Here is a 19,595-nt window from a genome sequence, read left to right on the forward strand (position 1 = left end):
GGGGTGCAGGGCCCAAGGACTTGGGCCATCCTCTACTGCACTCCCTGGCCACAGCAGAGAGCTGGCCTGGAAGAGGGGCAACCGGGACAGAATCCGGCGCCCCGACCGGGACTAGAACCCGGTGTGCCGGCTCCATAAGGCAGAGGATTAGCCTAGTGAGCCGTGGCGCCAGCCCATGGGGATGCAATTTTAATAGAGGGATTAGATGAGGCCTCCCCCAGTTTTTGAGATTATAGTGTGAAGACCTAGAAGAAGTAAGGAACAAAACCATACAGATGAAAGTACAAGTGCAGAGGTCCTGAGACAGTCATTTATCTGGAACATTCAAGGAGCCACAAGGGCACCATTGTGATTGGAAGAGAAGGAGCAAAGCGAAAGAGGCCATCACAGTGCAGGGGGGACAGATTAGGTAGGTCCTCATAGATCATTGTAAGGACTCTGCCTTTACTCTGGGTGAGAGAGAAGCCCCTGGATGAGACTGGAAGGTTCTCAGTACAATAGCGATCAGAGTTACTTAAGTAGATGCGACTGCCATGTTGAGAAGGCAGAAGACCAGCTAGCAAGCCCTTGTGATAATCTAGGTTTAGGTTGATGATGGTTTGTATTAAGATGGTACCAGAGCCAGCACACCTGGCCTCACAGGCTCTGCTCTAGGGGTTGCTGTTCCCATCAACTGAAACATGAGTATTCCTCTTGGAGTTGTGCATTGCAGGAGATATGAAGTGGGAGATAAGAAGCAGATGGACTCTGGATGCATTTTGACAATTGACTTGGTAAAGATTTTCTAGCAGATTATAAGTGAGTTATGAAGCTAATTGAGTAGTCAAGGATTTTTGGCCTCAGAATCTAGAAGAGTGGTCATTCTAGTATATACCAAGATGAGGAAGACAGAAGTTTTGGAAATGCTATCCTAGGTTCCATTTTGGACTTGTTAGATTGAGCTGCCTGTCAGATATCTAAAAGGAAATATCAGACAGTCAGTTGGATTTCTGGGCCCACAGTTCAGGGAGGTTGGCCTAGCTAGCAATACAAAAGTGGGCATTAATAGTCAGAGATGACCTTGAAGGCCAGTGCCTGGCAGGTGATCATGGAGGGAGCAGGTGTAGATGAGTGTAGGCCCTGGGGCTTGCCCATGTTTAAAGGATAGGGAGATGAGAAGCCAGCAGAAGACAAGCCAGAAAAGTAGAAGAAAGACAAGGTGAATTTGAGGTCTTGGAAGCCAAGTAAGTATCTCAAAGAGGAAGGCGGGTAGATTCGAAGTCAATAGAAGACTGGAAGTAGGACCATTGAAATCAGTAGACCATAGCTCACTGTATTGGTAGAAAGTTAGTGCAAAAGCCATTCTCGAGGGAAAATTGGAGGAGAGTGACCAGACAGGTCGCACAGTGATCCTGCTCACCCACAGCACAGCCAAAGAGGGAGAATAGGATGCAGACATAAGGCTGCATCTTGCAGATTTGGCGCCTCTGAAGGTGGAATTATCTAGACGTTCTCACCTTGGTCCTTTTGCCTCTCGAGCATATCATGACCAACAGACACTGAGATTCCAGATAATGAGCCTGCCACAGTATATACAAATATTTTTATCAAAACACCACAGGTGACCCTATAACTATGGACAGTTTTTTTGAGTCTACTAAATTTTTTAAAATTCACTGAAAAGGAGCCGGGGTAGTGAGGTGCCAGCTAGGCTGTTAGATTGCTCTGCTTCATCTCTAAGTACTGCCATGGTCCTAGCTCCTAGCTTATGCCTGTGTCTTCCGTCTCTCCAAGAAGAAAACTTAGCGCTGGCTTCATTTTGGAGAGCTAAGCTAGGAGCTTGTTTTACAACACTCCCCTCCCCTGTTGAAACTCCTCTAGAGCTCCGCTCATTGTTTTCTGTCACCTCTGCAAATGGTAAAGGGCTTTCTCTAGTCTGAAGTTAACCTCCAGGTGAAAATTAATCTTTGGAAATTCTGTCTTCTGCGTCCATCTTCCCAGCTATCCCACACATAATATCCCACATATAATATCCCACACATAATATCCCATACATAAATATACAAACATAAATGCAACACACACTCATACATTTTATTGCTGCTTCCCTTTTGGTTCATTTCCATTGGCCTTGGAAAAGTCTCTTTATCTAAATGCCTGTGCCCCGTATTGAAGTACCTGGGTTTGATTCCCAACTCCAGTTCCTGATAATGCAGACCTTGGGAGATGGGAGGTGCTATCTCAAGTAACTGGAGCCCTGCCATCCATGTGGAAGATCTGGATGGAGTTCCTGGCTCTTGGCTCCAGCCCCAGTCCCAGTTCATCCCCAAGCATTTGTAGGCATTTGGGGAGTGAACCAGTGGATTAGAGTTTTCTGTCCTCTATCTCTCCTTTCCTCTCAAATTAAAAAAAGAAAAAAAGTAGGTTTTAAAGCAATATCTATATTACATACATATATGTATTTTTGTATCTGTAATAATTCTAGGTAAAAAGACTAAAGGAAATACAGTGTGTGTGCTTTGCATCCATGGATTCAACCAACCACAGATTGAGAAATATTAGAAAATGATTGCATCTGTACTGAAAATGTACAGACCTTTTTTTCTTTCCTGTATTTGTTCTCTAAACACTTCCATATCCCAAGTGTTTGCACAACATTTCAATTGAGTTAGGTATTGTAGTAATCTGGGGGTGATGTAAAGTATGCAGGAGGATTGTGCAGGTTATATGCAAATACTATGCTGTGTGATACAAGGAGTCTGAGCACTTGTGGATTTTGATATCTACAAGAGGTCCTGGAAGCAGTCCCCCATGAATGCTGGGGACAACTGTAAACCTCCAAGTATGTGATTTAATTAAGGTTGTGGTTGTAGTATTAGATGTCGTTCATTACTCTTTCCTCTGTTTTCCACATATATTCTATGTGATTATACTAACGCTAAGGTAAACGTTACATTCAGCATGTAAAAAACAAAGTCAAGTAACTGTAATTTACCAACAGCTTCCACTTACTGTCACATACGCCCTCTGTAATATTAGGCAAGGTTCAAGGAAAGAGGCAGGTCTTGCAATCATACCTGAATTTCTATTCCAGCTTTACCACTCAACAGCCACAGTAAGTGGACATGTTACTTAGCCTCAGTTACCTCCTCTGTAAAAAGGGAATGTTAATATCTCATTATGGGGTCTTTCTGAGACTTAAATGCAACTAAATGTGTTTTTTAAAAAATGATAAAATTGAATATTTAGGCCCATTTCTGCTCACTCTGCTGTGATGTCTAGTCTCTTTCACTCACTTTGCCATCAATTATTTTGAATAGCCTGCTCTTGAAAGTTTCAGTTCTGTTTGTCCTTGCTGATCAAGCCTTGCAGTCCAGGTTCTGCCCCCACGTCTCTGCAGAGACTGCTTTCTCCCTGTTGCTGCTGGCCTTGTCAGACCCCTGTGCTATGACATCTCTTTGGTCCTTGGCCTCCTCAACTTCTTGTGATGTTCTCAGAGCTCTGTCTCCATTGGCCTCTGTGGCACTGACCTTGCCTTGACCTCTCACCACAATGACTATTTTCTTCTTCTCTGTATCCTTCACTGGCTAATCTTCTATAAATCATGCTTGGATGGAAATGTTATTTTTATCTCATCTCTCTTTCCCATCAGAACTGTGAGAGCTTCTCCAGTTCCATGGTTTCAGTTGTCACCCCCTACACACACACACAAAGTGGCTTCCTGTTCAACATTTGATTGTAGCTCTCTGCAGTGTAGCCCAGAGAGGAGTCATGCTAAAAGTCAGCATGCTAAAACCTAACTCATCTCTTTGCTGTCTTTTTCACTGAAACACCCCACCCCAGCCAACCCCCGTCTGATTCATTTACATCAGCTCCTTGGTCATTTTCTAAGTTCTTTCCTTTCCATAATCCCAATCATGTGCCAAATGCCATTGATTCTACTTTAGAAATTTTGGGGTGCATCCCCTTTTCCTTTGTATTGTCATTCAGTTGTTGAGACCATTATTACAACTCGTCTGGACTATGGAGGCAGCCACCCAGTACGTGTCCACAGCTCCATCCTGTGCCCTCTAGACCCTCTGAGCTGCCACTAGAGAACACTTCCTGCAGCAATTCCCAACCTTTGTTTGCAGTGGAATGCAGCTCAGCAGGAATTCCTGTCAAAAGCTACATCACAGTGATTTTCTGGGTGATGTGAAATATAACAAAGACTAACAGTGCAAATCGCCATCTTAAAATTATTCAGCCCTTTCATCACACACTATTAACTATATGACATGCACTGTTTTAGGTACTAAGCCCACAATGGTGAGCAAAACGGACACACACTCTGTGTTCCTGAAGTTTCCATTCTCATGGGATGAGACAGATAAGAAGTAAATGTGCCATCATGGGGTGATACCTGCCATGATGAGAAATAGAGCCAAGTGAAGAGGATAGGAAGTGGTAGGAGGCTAAGGACTGAGCCTCTGGGCACATCGAGAACCATACTTGCACTGGAACCTGAGGGAGGTAAGGGAGGGAGCCACTGGAGTGTCTGGGGAAAGAATTTCTAGAAAGAAGGAGCAGCTGGCTTGGCCTTCTGAGGATAGGCAAGAGGCCATGGAGGTTAGAATGGAGTTGAAAGAGGAGCATTGCAGGAGATGAGGTCACAGACATGGCAGGGATCCTGGTCGCTTAAGGCATTGCAGCCATTTTTAGGACTTTGACATTTGCCTTGAATAAAATGAGGAACTGTTAGAAGAATGGCACACAGGTGGTGAGTGATGGACCAGGGTTTAAGTAAAATAACTGACATAATCTAGGCAAGAGACGGTACTGATTTAGACCAGTAGAGCAGTAGAGGTAGTAAGAAATGGTCACTCCTTGGGTATATTTTGAAATGAAGCCAAGAGGACTTTCTAATGGATTGGAGGGGGTGTGTGAAGAAGGTGGGGGTACGGGCTGGGAGACGGGACCTATTGGACAGGTGGAATGGTTTGATCACAAATCACTCTCATCTAACAGCCATCTCATGAGGAACTTGAAGTTTCCTCCATGTCCTCCTTCACATAACACCAAAAGTCTGTGTCTATGTTTTAGCTACAAAATACCTTTCATCTAAGAATAGTAAATACTCTTAGGGCCTGTGTCATGGCACAGTGGGTTAAACCACAGCCTACAATGCCAACATCTCATATGGCCAAAAGTTTAAGTCCTAGCTGTTCCACTTCTGATCCAGCTCCCCACTGATGGCCTGGGAAAAGCAGGGGAAGATGTTCCAAGTGCTTGGTCCTCTTCACCTACGTGGGAGACCCAGATGAGACTCTTGATCCCTGGCTTTGGTCTGGCCTAGCCCCTGCCATTGTGGCCATTTGGGGAGTGAACCAGAAGATGGAAGATCTATCTGTCATTCCATCTGTCTCTCACTGCAACTATGGCTTTCAACTAAATAAATCTTAAAAAAAAAAAAAAAAAAGAACAACAACAACAACGAATACTATCCTAACTAGATCCATCTCACCATGTTTCTACACACATCAAAGATTTCTTTCCTTTATGTACTATTGAGTAAGGGAAAAAAATGTGCTGTCCTCTTTGAATTCTTTGTTTTGTCAACTGATGTTTCATGTTACTATTATTCAAATAGACCCTATCATAGAACTGGAAGTAATAGAAGCAAACTAAGTTGGAGGAGGGCTTTTGGCTCGGTGGTAAAGATACCACTTGGGGTGCCTGCATCCTGCATCAGAGTGCCTGATTGAAGTCCTAGCTCTGCTTCCTGCCCGCTTCCTACTAATGCACACCCTGGGAGGCAGCGAGTGAGTGATGGCTCAGAGCCCCTGCCACCCACGTGGGAAACCTGGATTGAGTTCTGGGTTCCTGGCTTAGGCGTGGCCTGCCGTCACAGGCATTTCTATAGTGAACCAGTGGGTAGAAGATTTCTCAGTCTCTTTGTCTTTCAAGTAAAGTGAAAATAAATAAAGAAAATTTTTAAATGTTTTCCAAAAACAAACAAACTATAGCTGGGCTGGTATGGACGTCTGACCACAGAAGTCATAGCAGCAAGGATAAGTGCCCGTGTGGCCTGCCATTCATCATCCTACCCCCATGGCCCAGCCTGGTCAGCACTCACCAAAGATGTGTTGAAAAATAATTAATGAATCATCGCCATGTAGCTTAGAGTAACTTGTGCATCACAAAGACCCAAAACGCAATGTCTCAGACATGGTAGAAGTTCCTTCTCACGTGACGATCGGCGGCAGGAGATTGGGGTGGGGGGGAAGAAGTGCTCCCCTTGCAGTATTTCAGGGACCAGGCCAACTGTATCTCTGTCTCCTTCAGCAAGGAGCGTCCAGTGCACACTCGTGGAGTTTATCTGCTTTCCTGCCTCCAGAAGGTGGAGCTGGGCACTGAGGAAGGTCCTTGGTAGGGAAGCTGATTGGCCAGGCCAAGAAGCCACAGACGTCACTTCTCTAACCCTGTTAGTGAGAAGTCCTATCTAATCACCGGAGAGGCTGAGAAACGTGTGTGGCTGCTTCGTTACCATGCTGGAAATGTAGAATGGGTTTGGGTGGACGTGGCAAGTGCTTCCACAGGCTTCACTTACGACACTAGTAATGCTTTTTGAATATAGATTAACTTATACGGCTTTAAGCATAAAGCATAAAATGTAAAGAGGGAACACAAAGGAATTCAAACCTGTCATTAATCCCTTGTTAATGAGGCCATAGGCTGACAGCTCAAGGTTAGAGTAAGGAACCTGTTTTGACTAACAATGTTCCTGCAGCTGCAGACTGAGCTGTTTATATATTAAGAGAAGGACAGTGTGTGTGTGTGTGTGTGTGTGTGTCCCCTCTTTAAAGGCTTGGTCAGCATGTAACAGTTTTAGAAGATAAATCGGTCTTTGCTGCAAGTGTTTTCAAGTGCTACTTCAGTCAGTGGTCAGAAATAATTTGAGCCTAAGCTCTCAATGCCAATATGAGGTGAAGTGGGGGAAGATTCAAAATAAAGGGGTTAAAAATGAAGTTAGCTTTATCCGGGCATTTGCTCTTTGAGATTTGGAGTTATTTTTATAATTAAGGAGTGTGGGTTTTAAAATTCAGTTTCTTCTGACACCCAGGAACTATGAAAATAAATGTTTTCATGAATCTATGTCTTGAAATTCACTGGTAGTACATATATGAGTTGGAGTTTCATAGTTTATAAACTATGGTGTGTCTGATTTTCAAATGACTATTTTTGGGTAGGCATTTGCCCCAGCAGTTAGGGTGCAAGTTCGAATGCCTGCTTCCCACACTAAAGGACCTGGGGTCAATCTGTTCTTTGTATTTTTTCTCAAATTGCCTATTACCTTTTATTTAAAATAAAATACTTTAAATTTTTAGAGGTAATTAAAAGTTTCTGCAATAAAGCATTTCTGTAAGAATTCTATCGCTTGAGTGTTTAATAAATGCAAACATTAATGGACTACTCTTTTACCACACAGAGAGTTGTGTTTGGAACTTTAAATCATTCAATACCTTCAAAAGACACTGAGTCACTCTTTTCTCATAAGGCAAGTGCCGTTAGCAACCACAGCACATCGGAAAATCAGAAAGTGTGCTTCTCATCAAATGGGAGCATTCTGCGTCTCAGCGTTGTTTTATCTGTTGGATACATTTTCCCCTTCCCCATCTCGGTGAGGTGGGGGAATTACTGATCTCTTTCTTAACCTCTCCTCACCAATCCCTTGACAAAGGTTGAAAATTAAGAGTTTGTAAAGCGTTTTGTGCCTGTGGGAATAGATTTTTTTTTGCTGCACTCATGCATCTTCACTGCCCTCCTCAGTTTCATTCCACAGCAGCTGGGGTGCTTAGCCAGTTGTTGCTCAGAGGCTCCCTGTTTCCAGGATGCATAGGTGCAGCCCAGACACCTAAGCTGAGGCACACCATGTACTCGCATGCCTCCGGTGAAATCAGACCCGGGATATTCAACGGCGAGCCAGTTGCGGAGCAGTACTGAGAGTCATCCTCTGTGCATTGCATCTGTGAAAACTCAGGTCGTTGGAGTTCTTACACACAAGAACCAAAGATTAAAAAGAAGGGAGGGAATGGGCAAAGTTAATATTTGTTTTAATCCTGGAGATCAGCTAAACTTTATCGCGTCTCACAACTGCTTTTTGCAAAGATTCCTACTGTGTAATGTAACTAAGCCTGTATTGATTCCTTCAGCTTAGGGGAAAAAAATATCTTCTAACATCTTTTAATAGAAATCTCTCTACATTTATGTAATTCTATCATGGTTTATTTTCTGTTCTCTCCTTTTTGAATACTCATTAGCTTCAAGCTCAAAATGTTCATCGCATCTGAAATAATCATCAACATATAATTATAAATGTACCATTTTCATTGCCTCTTTTCTGAAATGTTCTGAAGATAGACGATTGTGTTTCCCTGAGAATTCATGTTTCCGAGCTTCAGGAAAACCTAATACTAAGATCTCACACTACAGTTTCTGATAATCTATCGAAGATACCAGTGGGAACGAAGATCCCTTGTCAGGAAGGTCACATTCAGATAATTAATTAAGTTTTGGTTTAATGGGAGTCACTTTATGGAAGCCTCTTGTCACTCAGTCTTTCAGGTATAAATATAATTGAATGTTGTTATATATATATAATTTTTATTTCTCAGATCCATTCTAAAATTATCTAGCCTGTGAGTGGGCACTGTGTCATAACAAATTAAGCTGTCATTTGGGACACCCTTATCCCATATTATACCACTTAAGATAAGTCCCACCTTCACTTCTAATCCAGCTTCCTGCTAAATGCACATCCTGGGAGGCAGTGGATGAGATAACTTTTATGTTACGCAGTCTTCTTGGGTTCGGTTCTTTGATGGAGTCCAGGGTGTCAAACAGAATTCGAGACAAGTTGGCCAAACCAACATAAAAGGAAAATAGTCCATTCACAAACCATGTCAAAGATTGATTTTCTTCTTGAATTATATTTTAAGGAATTTTTAAAAATAAATGCTCATTTCATGGAATTATGGTGAACTCTAATCAATTTTAGCAGTGTCTCCATAATGGTATGTTATTAATAAGTAGCTGAATGCATGTTGCTTTAATATATGTTGGTTTAGTTTGATGACACAGGATGTGTGTGTTATGTTTAATGTCCTTTTTATGTACCTCTATGGATCTCTGTTTCAACGAAATTCAGATCCAGGTTTCCAAGGCAGCTGTGTTTGGAGTCTATTGAATTAAAATTTTCTCCTGTTTGCTTATCTGTTCTTCCTTCATGAGGATGGCTTACTTACTCTGTTCTCAGTTACATGGGTTATATTTAGAAAGTTTTGGCCATATTCACAGAGGCAGTAAAAACTCTACAGATATGCCCACCTGTAAGCATTGTGCCTACTTGGTCAGGTTGGCATACAGACCACTCAAAGTAAGTTTCCTGTTTCTATTTTGTTCAGCTTAGCTTATTGAAAGATAACATTGCCAGCGCTGTGGCTTACTAGGCTAATCCTCTGCCTGTGGCGCCAGCACCCCAGGTTCTAGTCCCGGTCAGGGCGCCGGATTCTGTCCCGGTTGCTCTTCTTTCAGTCCAGCTGTCTGCTGTGGCCTGGGAGGGCAGTGGAGGATGGCCCAAGTGCTTGGGCCCTGCACCCGCATGGGAGACAAGGAGGAAGCACCTGGCTCCTGACTTTGGATCAGCGCAGCGCGCCGGCGGCGACAGCCACTTGGGGGGTGAACCAACGGAAAAAGGAAGACCTTTCTCTCTCTCTCTTTCTCATTGTCTAACTCTGCCTGTCAAAAAAAAAAAAAAAAAGATAACAGTAAACATCATAGATAGAAAAGTTTTTTAAATGAACTCTATTTCTTTGTATGGATGTTTTACAGCTTAAGTATAAGCTACATATTACTCCAAATCATATTGGCAGTATATGTAAAAACATATACATCAATAAGTTAATAGTAAATGTCATACCAATTTCTGATTAGATTCAAGATCAGATTTCTCGATCCTAATTCTAAGCCACCCTGGCTCTCTGACAGTGTGGGTTTTGCCGTGTTAGCAAGGAAATGTGGATAATATCTAATAAAGATGATCAGGACACAGTGACCATTTCTATGGCATTATCAGATGTCTCTGTTTAAGCTATAGTAAAAATGTACAGTTTGATGCAGGCAGAATATATTACACTTATAATTTTACTGGTTTTTAACAGGGATTGAAGTGTGATGGGTAGAATTAGTTTCCAACTCCATATTAAATGGTTGCTCTGTTTTAGAGAAAGGGAACTCTGCTGTTGCATATTTCTTGTCATGCCTATTGGGCAATCAACAATTGTCCTGTTGCAGGATATGGAAAGTCTCAGTTCTACACGATCTCATGTGAGGACAACACCCGATGATGTGGAACCCATGTCTGATGAAAGGTAATTTAAGAATTTTCTCATTGCATTGTCTTCAAAGGATATGAAGAGATTTTTTTTTCATTTAATGCATTTAGTTATAAGAACTAAAAAGAATAGAATTAAAGAACTGTGTGTTTACCACTACTATTTTATTGCAAGGAACAGACTTAGAATGGAAAACTTACTGTGGTACTATTAAAAGAAAAAAAAACCTCATTCCTGTTTGCTTCTGTTTCTGGTGTGTGTGTTTTATTTTGATTACTGTTTTGCTTTGTTTTGTTTTTGAAGTTGAGAATTTTATTTATTTTTTTAAGGGTTTACTTATTCAATATACTTTTAAAACAAATGAAATCATAGTGGATGAAAAGCATTGTTACAAAATAAGTGGACAATTTATGGTATTCTATTGTTTTTACTGTTGTTTATAGCAAAGAAAAGGAAAGGGATGGTGGACACACCCAGCATTTTGAGGTGAGTAGCTAACACGTAAGAGGGCGGCTGAGATGGGCCTGGGCACATATGCTTGCATGTATGTGTGGGATATTGTTAGCCTTCAATGAGGGATAAGGAAATAAGTGACAGGCTGTGACTGGTTAGAAAAGCAAGTGTCAAGAATTCTATATTCCTTGAGAAATTTGCTTTGTAAGTTATTCTACTTGCTGGTGAAGATAATCTACTTTAATGACATGGGGATTTTTCTTTAGTTTTTTTTTTTTTTTTTCCCACAAAGTAAGACAGAACAAAAACAACAACAACAACAATAAGGCTACTGGTTTGATTTTCCATGACTTGCTGCATTTCTGTAGTGACTGAAACTTACTGATGGTGAGATGTAGTGGATTGGTCACAGGGACTGCCTCATTAGCTTTCCGGTTTAGCATAAATTCAGTTTTAATTACACAAGCAAGGGAAATGTCTCTAATGCTGTTATGTCATCTGTGTCTTCTGATTTAGTGCACTTTCCTGGCCTCCCACTTGTCATCTCAGGGCATGGCCATGTGAACCCAAGTATCTGCTTCCTCTTCTTCCAGCTCCACGGTCCAGTCACTGCCTTGGGCCTCATTTGAAATTCTTGAATGTGCACTTAACCTGCTACTGCCAAATGCTTCCAACTCCACCTCCAACCTTACCAGTTTTGTTTTTGGCAAGAATGAAAGCCAAACCTCTTCTTGAATTCTGACTTTGGATATATTAATTATATAGAGAGACCTGGCCCTTCATCTAAATCAACAATGTATATTAAATCATATTGTATACAGAGACCGTGCTAGGAGCTGGGGTTTAATGACAGCCACAATCCCTGCACCCGTGGCGTTCGTACACTGCAGCAGATTAAGACTCAGAAAGCCTTGGGCCCCTTTCTTAGACAATCACACACGCACGTAAAATTTTGCATACAATCGCTCAGGGCCCTGCATGCACTAGTACTGGAGACTCCTTCTATGGCCTCAGTTCAGTGCACGTCACGGGTACTTCTTCATTCGCCCCGCCACGTAACAGGAGGGGAGTGCAGCTTCCTGCGTGACTTCACAGAGTCTGGGCTACTGCTTTCATCTCTTGTTTCCAGCTCCTTTCTGCTTCCTTGCCTGGGATGCAGGCAGCAGGCTACATCCTTTGCTTTGCCGCGGGCACCTTTTGAAGAGTGGGTTCCGCCATGATGCCGTGTTTTCTCTGGCTTCCTGCCTTCTCGCGCCCGGTCCTCAGCTGGAGCAAGCACCCACCCTCATGCCATTCAGCAGGAAGGAGATTGGCTTGGCCAGCCTGCTGGAGAGGTCTTCTCAGTTCTCCCCTTTTATGCCTCTTATCTTGTATGAGATGAAAGGGAGCAGAGCAGCCTTTGTGGGTGAACTTCAGAATGTGAACTCATAAATTCCGAGTGGCGCCCGAACTCACATTCACATTGAACTCAGTTTGCCTTCGTCTTTTTGTGGAAACTGCCCTGGCAGTGGATGAATCATGGGGAAAAAATCTCCAGGGCTCCCTCCCTCTGCCAGGTCCTATTCTCATGGGCCACCCCCATGTGAGGCTGCCAATCAGCGCCCAGCCTGCCGTGGGCACATTGTAGGCATTCACTATTAATAATCGTTGTCATCATGGCAGTTTCAGTTAGGGGATAAAATTAGGTGGTGAATTAAAACCCAGAGTAAGTCCGCGTCCCCTTTCTATCACAACTGCCCAAAAGAAAAAAAATAAGGCATCACTCCACAAGACTGGAGAATATTTCTATTTATGGACGCATATATTTCTTACACTGAAAAAAAATACTATTCATGAAGGACTGTGAAAAGATCTATTTTCCACTAGTAAAATTCCTCCCCCTGGTCACTGTGTTATGATGTCTTGGTTTTTGATATATGGAGCATTACATAAAACAAATAGTAATTTGGTTTCCTGGTAAAATAGCAATAATTCCCCCATTTTAGAGATGAGCAGTCTGTATTTGGGTTATCCTTCCTAGAATTCTGTTTAACTAGTATTTCTTTTGTTTCAAGTCTCCTGTAGCAACCCATTGAGATGCCAGAATTTACATGGCCACTGTGAATGGGTATTTTTTTTTCTGATTTCATTTTCCATTAAGGTGGATTTTGTGCTCATTAGTAATGTCCTTGAGAATTCTCCTGGTACACTCAGATTCAGCTGTCACAGCGTGGCAAGTGGCAGCTCCTAGGGAAAGCTGGTTTTTCCCTTCTTTTCTTTGCTAATTTTTTATGAGAAAGAGAAGCAGGTGCCTTTGGCCTCAGCAGGGCTCCTTGGGGCAGACCCACGGAGAAGGGCTTCCCTAGGTCTGCTTGTCAAAGGCAGCGGCAGGCACAGATCTGACTCTGTCTTGGAAATAATCGATTTGCAGCTGTAACCCTGCCTTGTTTGTTGCTATTGTTAAAAGATTTATTTATTTATTTTGAAAGTCAAAATTTCAGAGAGATAGGGAGAGACAGAGACAGAGAGATTGGTCTCCCATTCCCTGGTTCACTCCCCAGATGGCCACAGCGGTCTTCCACGTGGGTGGCAGGGGCCCAGGCACCTGGGGTATCCTCCAGGTGCTGCTTTCCGTGTGCAGGGAGCTGGATTAGAAGTGGAGCAGCCAGGACATGAACTTGCACCCATATGGGATGCCGGCATGGCTACGCCACAATGCTGGCCCCAGTGTGCCTTGTTTGAAGGCAGTGTGGAAAGTGGACGTGCATTTCCCTTTGTTGTGCGTCTTTTTCATTTCTTTTGATGGTACAACCAATCTTCTCCAGAGAGGGCCTGTTGAAGCAGGCACAGGCCCATGAGTTACCCATTTCTATTCGTTTCTTTCTATTTCACATGAGTGTCTTACATACGTTTGAATTAAAAACTGGTTAGCAACCCAGTGGCAACGAATAAAAACTTGAGTGGCTTCCAAAGGCCAAAAATTAAAGTGCAGTTTTTTCAGGTAGGCTTTGGAAGCTGACCTTGTAATAAAGCGTCCTGTTGGACTGCCCAGAGTGAGATAAATAAGGAAGAAGCAGGGGGTGCAGTCTAGAGCCTTTGTTCTTTGGTTTGTTTTTGAACTCTTTTTAACAACTGCCAAGTACCCAGAAGAGAGGTCATTCCTAAAACCAGCAGCCTCTAGCTGTGTCACTGAAAATGCAGATTTTGAGTTCTCTTTACATTGGAGTTGATACCTTGTGCTTCAGTTCATTTCCTTCCAAGTTCTTTTCTATGGCAAAAATGTGTTATGCTTCACCGAAAACCCAGAATAAGGAAATAATAACTTTACAATGAATCTCTTTGTCGAGGAAGCAAAACAAAAGACAATTATTAAATACATGGGAGGGTTTTGCATTATCTCAGAGATCATTTTATGTTGGAATTATATGGCCAATGAAGTGTTAAATTCTTTTAAGATATTTTTATATGCTTTATACTTTCTAAGCCTACTGCTTAAGAGAGCTTAGAAGCATACCTTTGATAACAAACAGGACATTCATAACAAACAAAAGACAATCCCACCCCCCCTTTTTTAGCCTGCTTCTAAAATGAAAAAAAAAAAAAAAAAAAAAAACTGAAGTCAAGACTTTCCCATGAGGATTAATATTGGTTATCACAAGGTTTCAAACATGAGCTTATGTTTGCCCTGAGGAGGTGGATTTCTGAAACATCCCCATGAACAGTCACAAAAGGCTACTGTAGTTCACATGCAGTTTAGAAGTGGGTTTTGTCCGGTTCCCTTTGTGGTCAGGCCAAACAAGAAACACTGATGGTTCCATGTGGTTCTTCTCTTAGCACTGTGGTTTCTGCCACACATAAACTGCAGTAGACAGCACGCTCTCTGATACTGTCAGTCCTGGCTCGGGCAAGCTATTAGCTAGGTCGCTTATCACAGGCAGGAGGGAGAAAGGGTAGAGCAAAGAGACCCTCCAGGATCAGTAAAGCTGGGGGTAGGAAACAGCAGGCACAGCTGGACAGCCGGACTCGTGCTCTGTGGCTCCGTGACTTGAACGGGACATGCGCCCTGGAGGCCCAGGCACGGTGAGCTCTCTCCTTGGGTTCTCTGTGGTGGCCCGTGTGTCTCTTTATGGCATACGTGACCCTGGCACTCGTGTGCTTGCTGCCTCTCCTGTGCACCAGACCCCGTGTTTGTTCACTCCTGAATTCCAGTGCCTGGGACGTATTATGTGTTCAACAGACGCTTGCTGGAGGAATGACCAGGAAAGGGAGGAAGGTGATGAATGGAAGTACCAGCTCTTCCACGGTTACCTTGGGTTGTCTGTTCTGTGCACGTTTTTCATGTAATCCTCAGAGCTTTACAAAGTCTTATGCCAGTAATGGAGAAAAAGAAGTTTTCTTTTCTCTATTACTCCTTTAGAAGTTCTCTGAAGTTTGAGGACTCTTACTCCCTGAAGACCCTGTGTCTGCAGAGGTGGCATTTAAATCACATCTCTGCCTGCAAACTCCTTCCACGCTGTGGCCCATTGTCTCCCGAGAGCCCAGCACGCGGGTCACTGCAGCACACGAATACTTGGCGTGCTGTCCGACGGCACCACGTTTTAGGGTGTGATGTGAGACATAACAGCACAAGGGCCTCTGAGTTGAAATTGTGAAAGTAATTTATTTACTCTCTGATTTAAGTCAAGATATGAGAAATGTAAACAACAGAAGTTGAAACCAAAATATTTTGGTATTTTGAAAATGCCCTTGACATTCCAACCTTAATGATTTAGAGGGAAAAACAGATTCGCAAACAGACAATATTTGCAATAGTGTATGATAAGCACCGCTGAAGAGGGTAGGACAGCCACGTAAGGGGCCTCAGACCAAGCTAACCTTTGAAGGAATAGCAGGTTTTTGTTGTTATTTTCTTTCTTTTCTTCTTTCTTTCTTTTTTGAAATTTATTTACTTATTTGAGAGGCAGAAAGAGAGAAGGGGAGTGTGTGCAAACGAGCATTCTCAGCTGCTGTCTCACTCCCCAAATGGCCACAGTGACTCCTGAAAACTCAATGCAGGTCTCCCATGTTGGGGGGGGGGGGGGGAGTAGGGAGAGAGAGAAACTGACTCCTGTCTGCTGGTTCACTCCCCAAATGGCCACAACAGTTTTGGGCTGGGCCAGGCTGAAGACAGGAGCTGGGAACTCAATCCAGGTCTCCATATGGGTAATAGAGACCCTGGTACTTGAGCCATCACCGCTGCCTCCCATGGTGTCCGTTAGCAGGAAGCTGGACTGGCAAGTGAGCTGGCTAGAACCTGGGCACTCAGCCATGGGATGTGAGCACCCCAACTGGTGGTTTAACCATTACACCCAACACTTGGGCCTGAGAGCAGTTTTCATGCTAGTATGTGTGGATACTAAAAAAAGTTCATGGAGGGACTGGCATTATGGTATAGCAGGTTAAGCCATCACCTGCATTGCCAGTACCCCGTATGGATGCCAGTTAGTGTTCCAGCTGCTCCACTTCTGATCCAGCTCCTGGCTAAGGCACATGGAAAAACAGAGGAAGATGGTCTTTGATATTCCTGAAACATTAAAAACAAGCATGGCCCAGGGCCTTTGCACCTGCTCTTCTCCCTGGAATGCTCACTTTCTCACTCCTCACCTGTCTGTTCATTATGTCACTGTGTCAGAGGCCTTCCCTGGCCACTCAGTATGAAGTAGGAGACCTCAACCCCTACCCACACTGTTCCCTACCCTACTTTAGTTTCCTCCATAGCCCTACCATTTTTTCTTTGTTTATCAAATGCCCCCTTCTCTAGAACAAATACTTTATTCTGTCCACTAGTTTCGCCAATGTCTTTTAAAAAAAAAAGTCTGGCATATGGTAGGCCCTCCAAAGTCATTTCTTAAATGAATGAGTGAATGAATGAATGAATCTATTTTATCTCTGCATCTCTTGCACCTGACTTAAAATAGTCAGGTGCAGTCCCATTATGTAATACAGTTATATATCAGCACTCAGATAATGCTTAGCCTAGCACATATCTGTTTTGCTGACCCACTCGCCCCCTGCCATCTCCCCCTTCCCATCCTGGGGGCTGCCACCCTGAACCTCTTCTCTAGCTGTGACCAAGCGCACCACACCCTCAAGCCCACTGCACACTCCTTCCTTCTGCGTGAAACACCCTTCTCCCCAGCCCTCCAAATTGCCTATCATGATGGACATCCCAGTACCTCTTTCTGCTGCTTTTTGCTAATGCATTTAAAACTCTGTTGCAACCCCTGTGGTCACACATCTCTCCTCAAAGGGGAGTTGCAAGTGTCTCATCGCCAGCTCCTCTCTCTAGCAATGCCACAGCATTTATCACAGAAGCAATGAAAGCTGCCCTTGGTGGGTCTCGGGCACTCCACGGAGTATGCTAGAGACCTCCCCACTGCTTCCCACAGATCAGAAGGCCTTGCGAGGTTGGGATTGCTACGGCGGTAGTGAGGGGTAGGGAATGGGGGCCCAGCACCAAGCTGTCTGTTCCAGAGCCACTGCGAGCCGGGCCTGTGTGCGAGCTACATCCGTGCCCTTTTGGTGGCACTGCAATTTAAAAAGTGACCTGATGCCTGTGCCCCACTTTCAGAATGAAATCATATTTTTATGTCTGCAAATGCAACAAGCCTTTAAATGTTTATTTGCCGTATGCATATTCTTTCACATACACACTCACAACTGACGCTAACTTTTCTAAAAAGCTGAGCACTGCACATGAGTGGAGAGCCCCAGGCCACTCAAGATTCAGTTCAAAGGACAGATAATTTTTTTTATAAAACATAATCCATGGCTGACATTGTGGCATAGCAGGTTAAGTCGCCACCTATGATGTCAGCATCCCATTTGGGCACTGGTTCCTGTCCTGGCTGCTTCACTTCCAATCCAGCTCTCTGCTATGGCCTGGGAAAAGCAACAGCAGATGACCCAAGTACTTGAGCCCCTGCCACCCCCATGGGAGACCCAGATGAAGCTCCTGGCTCCTGGCATCAGCCTGGCTCAGCCCTGGCTATTGTACCCATTTAGGGGTAAACCAGCAGATGGAAGATCTCTCTCCTTGTTTCTCTCTCCCCCTCTCTCTATAGCTCTGATTTTCAAATATTTTTTTAAAAAATCTGCTTTCTTGACAAGCAGCATTTTTAAGTTAGTAAAAGATCCTTATTTCCATGGCATTTCCCTCTGACTTCAGTAGCTCCTCATGACCTGATTGATGGCATTTCATTTCATCCCGAATGTGCCGAAAATACCATCCTTATGCATCATTTCATGGAAAATCCTAGTAAAAGCCCTGTGTCTTCCCCTGGTGATTTCAAAGTGGGTTTCATAGTTATTAAAAGTCACTGGAAGTCTTAAATAGTGCTTTATTTTAAGCATAAGAACATTTCTCCTCCATTAGTGAACTCACTCACAATTTCCAGATGTTTTTGGTTTTCTTCATTTAGTGATAGCATACAAGTTATTTGCTCAAATAAATTTTCAGTTACTCCCAAAGGAAATCTTTTGTACAGTTCAGTGCTACTTGAGAACTATATCTGTGAGTAAACACAGTTGTTTATAATTTCATAAGAGAAAGGTTACAATGGTTCTGTTTACGATGTGCCAAAAGTTTTTTTTTCTAAGAATGTCGACATAATGGAACTAATTTTAATGTGATTTTTAAAAAACACATACACTCGGTGTGAGGATCAGCCTTTTGGGAAGGGTTTTCCCGTCTCTCAGCTGCCATAGCCTGGAGTAGGTGCCCCCTCTATGCAAAGCCTAGTGTAGCTGAGGACTTAATATGCAAAGCAGATGAACAGCAGACAAACAAGTGACAGTGCAGATTCGTAAGATATAAATTATGCATCAACGACTTGCCAGCTCTTGGCTTTCTATTTAAAAAAAAAAAAAAAAGTGCCTGCGGTGTCATTTTGGCTCCTTTCCTGAGCCCGTATTCCTTTCTGCTGGCCGCGATGCGATGCCAAACCCCAGCGCTGTGTGAATTTGCGCAACAACGCTTTAATACCCTGCGCTCCTCCATAAATAGGCTGCCTTCCCCAGACTTGGTGGCAAGGAGACAGCCGCAGGAAGCCTGGGAATGTGCAGTTAGCCCCGCTTAATTGATGCGAGCCTGCAGGACCGGCAGGGGAGCCGCACACTGCAGCCGGTGCTCCTGACCCTGCAGCACTGTTTACCTAAGGGGCAGAGAAGCCTGGTGCCTGAGACACTGTCGCTAAGGCTACCGCGGCCCTAGCAACAGCAGTGGCCGGGTTTTTTTGTTGTTGTTTACAGTCTGGAGAGTCATGCTCCTTTAAGGAAACACAAACTCCTTTGCCTCCTGGCTGGCCCCAGTCAGCAATCAGCCAGTGTCAGCTGCCTGCAGTTATCCGAAGGAGCTGCCCCAGGAAATCGGCAGGTCCGCCTTGTAGAAGAAAAGTTGGAACGCAGGTGGACTGTTGTTTTTTGCGTGCAAGTGGCCAGCTGGGCTCCCGGGGCTGTCATCAAGCCATGACTGTGGCTGCTGTGTTGGGTGTGTTGGCGGCTGTGGCTCGGCTGGTTTCATCCCGAAGGAGTGAGGTTACTGCTGAGGACGTCTGTGGCTTTCGGTGAGCAGGAGCTATCGGGGACATTGTGCTGTGCTTTGCAGAGCCCTACCATGAAGATCCAGGAGCCTGCCAGCCTACCTGACACCAAACAGCAGAGGAGCCAGGACCCCGGTGAAGACCAGCAGGAGAGCTTCGGCTCCGAAGTGCCCCAGCTGGACCTGACTGCATTGTGTGATGACAAGAGCTGGGAAGGTAGGGGCGGCTGATG

The 19,595-nt window shown here is 43.9% G+C and overlaps 1 protein-coding gene across 13 annotated transcripts in view; it reads left to right on the forward strand.

Annotated features, from left to right (window-relative positions):
* Positions 1 to 19,595, forward strand: part of FAM13A (family with sequence similarity 13 member A) — a 388,793-nt gene that overhangs the window by 336,240 nt on the left and 32,958 nt on the right. For all 13 annotated transcript variants that reach the window (XR_016212400.1, XM_070047870.2, XM_070047871.2 and 10 more), the window contains 3 exons: positions 10,312 to 10,388; positions 10,796 to 10,838; positions 19,429 to 19,579. Coding sequence is in view for 12 of the 13 variants with exons in the window: in XM_070047870.2 (XP_069903971.2) it covers positions 10,312 to 10,388; positions 10,796 to 10,838; positions 19,429 to 19,579 (271 nt within the window). In the remaining variant the exon portion in view is untranslated. The remainder of the gene's footprint in view (positions 1 to 10,311; positions 10,389 to 10,795; positions 10,839 to 19,428; positions 19,580 to 19,595) is intronic.

Source organism: Oryctolagus cuniculus, chromosome 8 (assembly GCF_051225735.1).
Source record: "Oryctolagus cuniculus isolate XC-2025 breed Fujian yellow rabbit chromosome 8, ASM5122573v1, whole genome shotgun sequence".
Taxonomy (NCBI): domain Eukaryota; kingdom Metazoa; phylum Chordata; class Mammalia; order Lagomorpha; family Leporidae; genus Oryctolagus; species Oryctolagus cuniculus.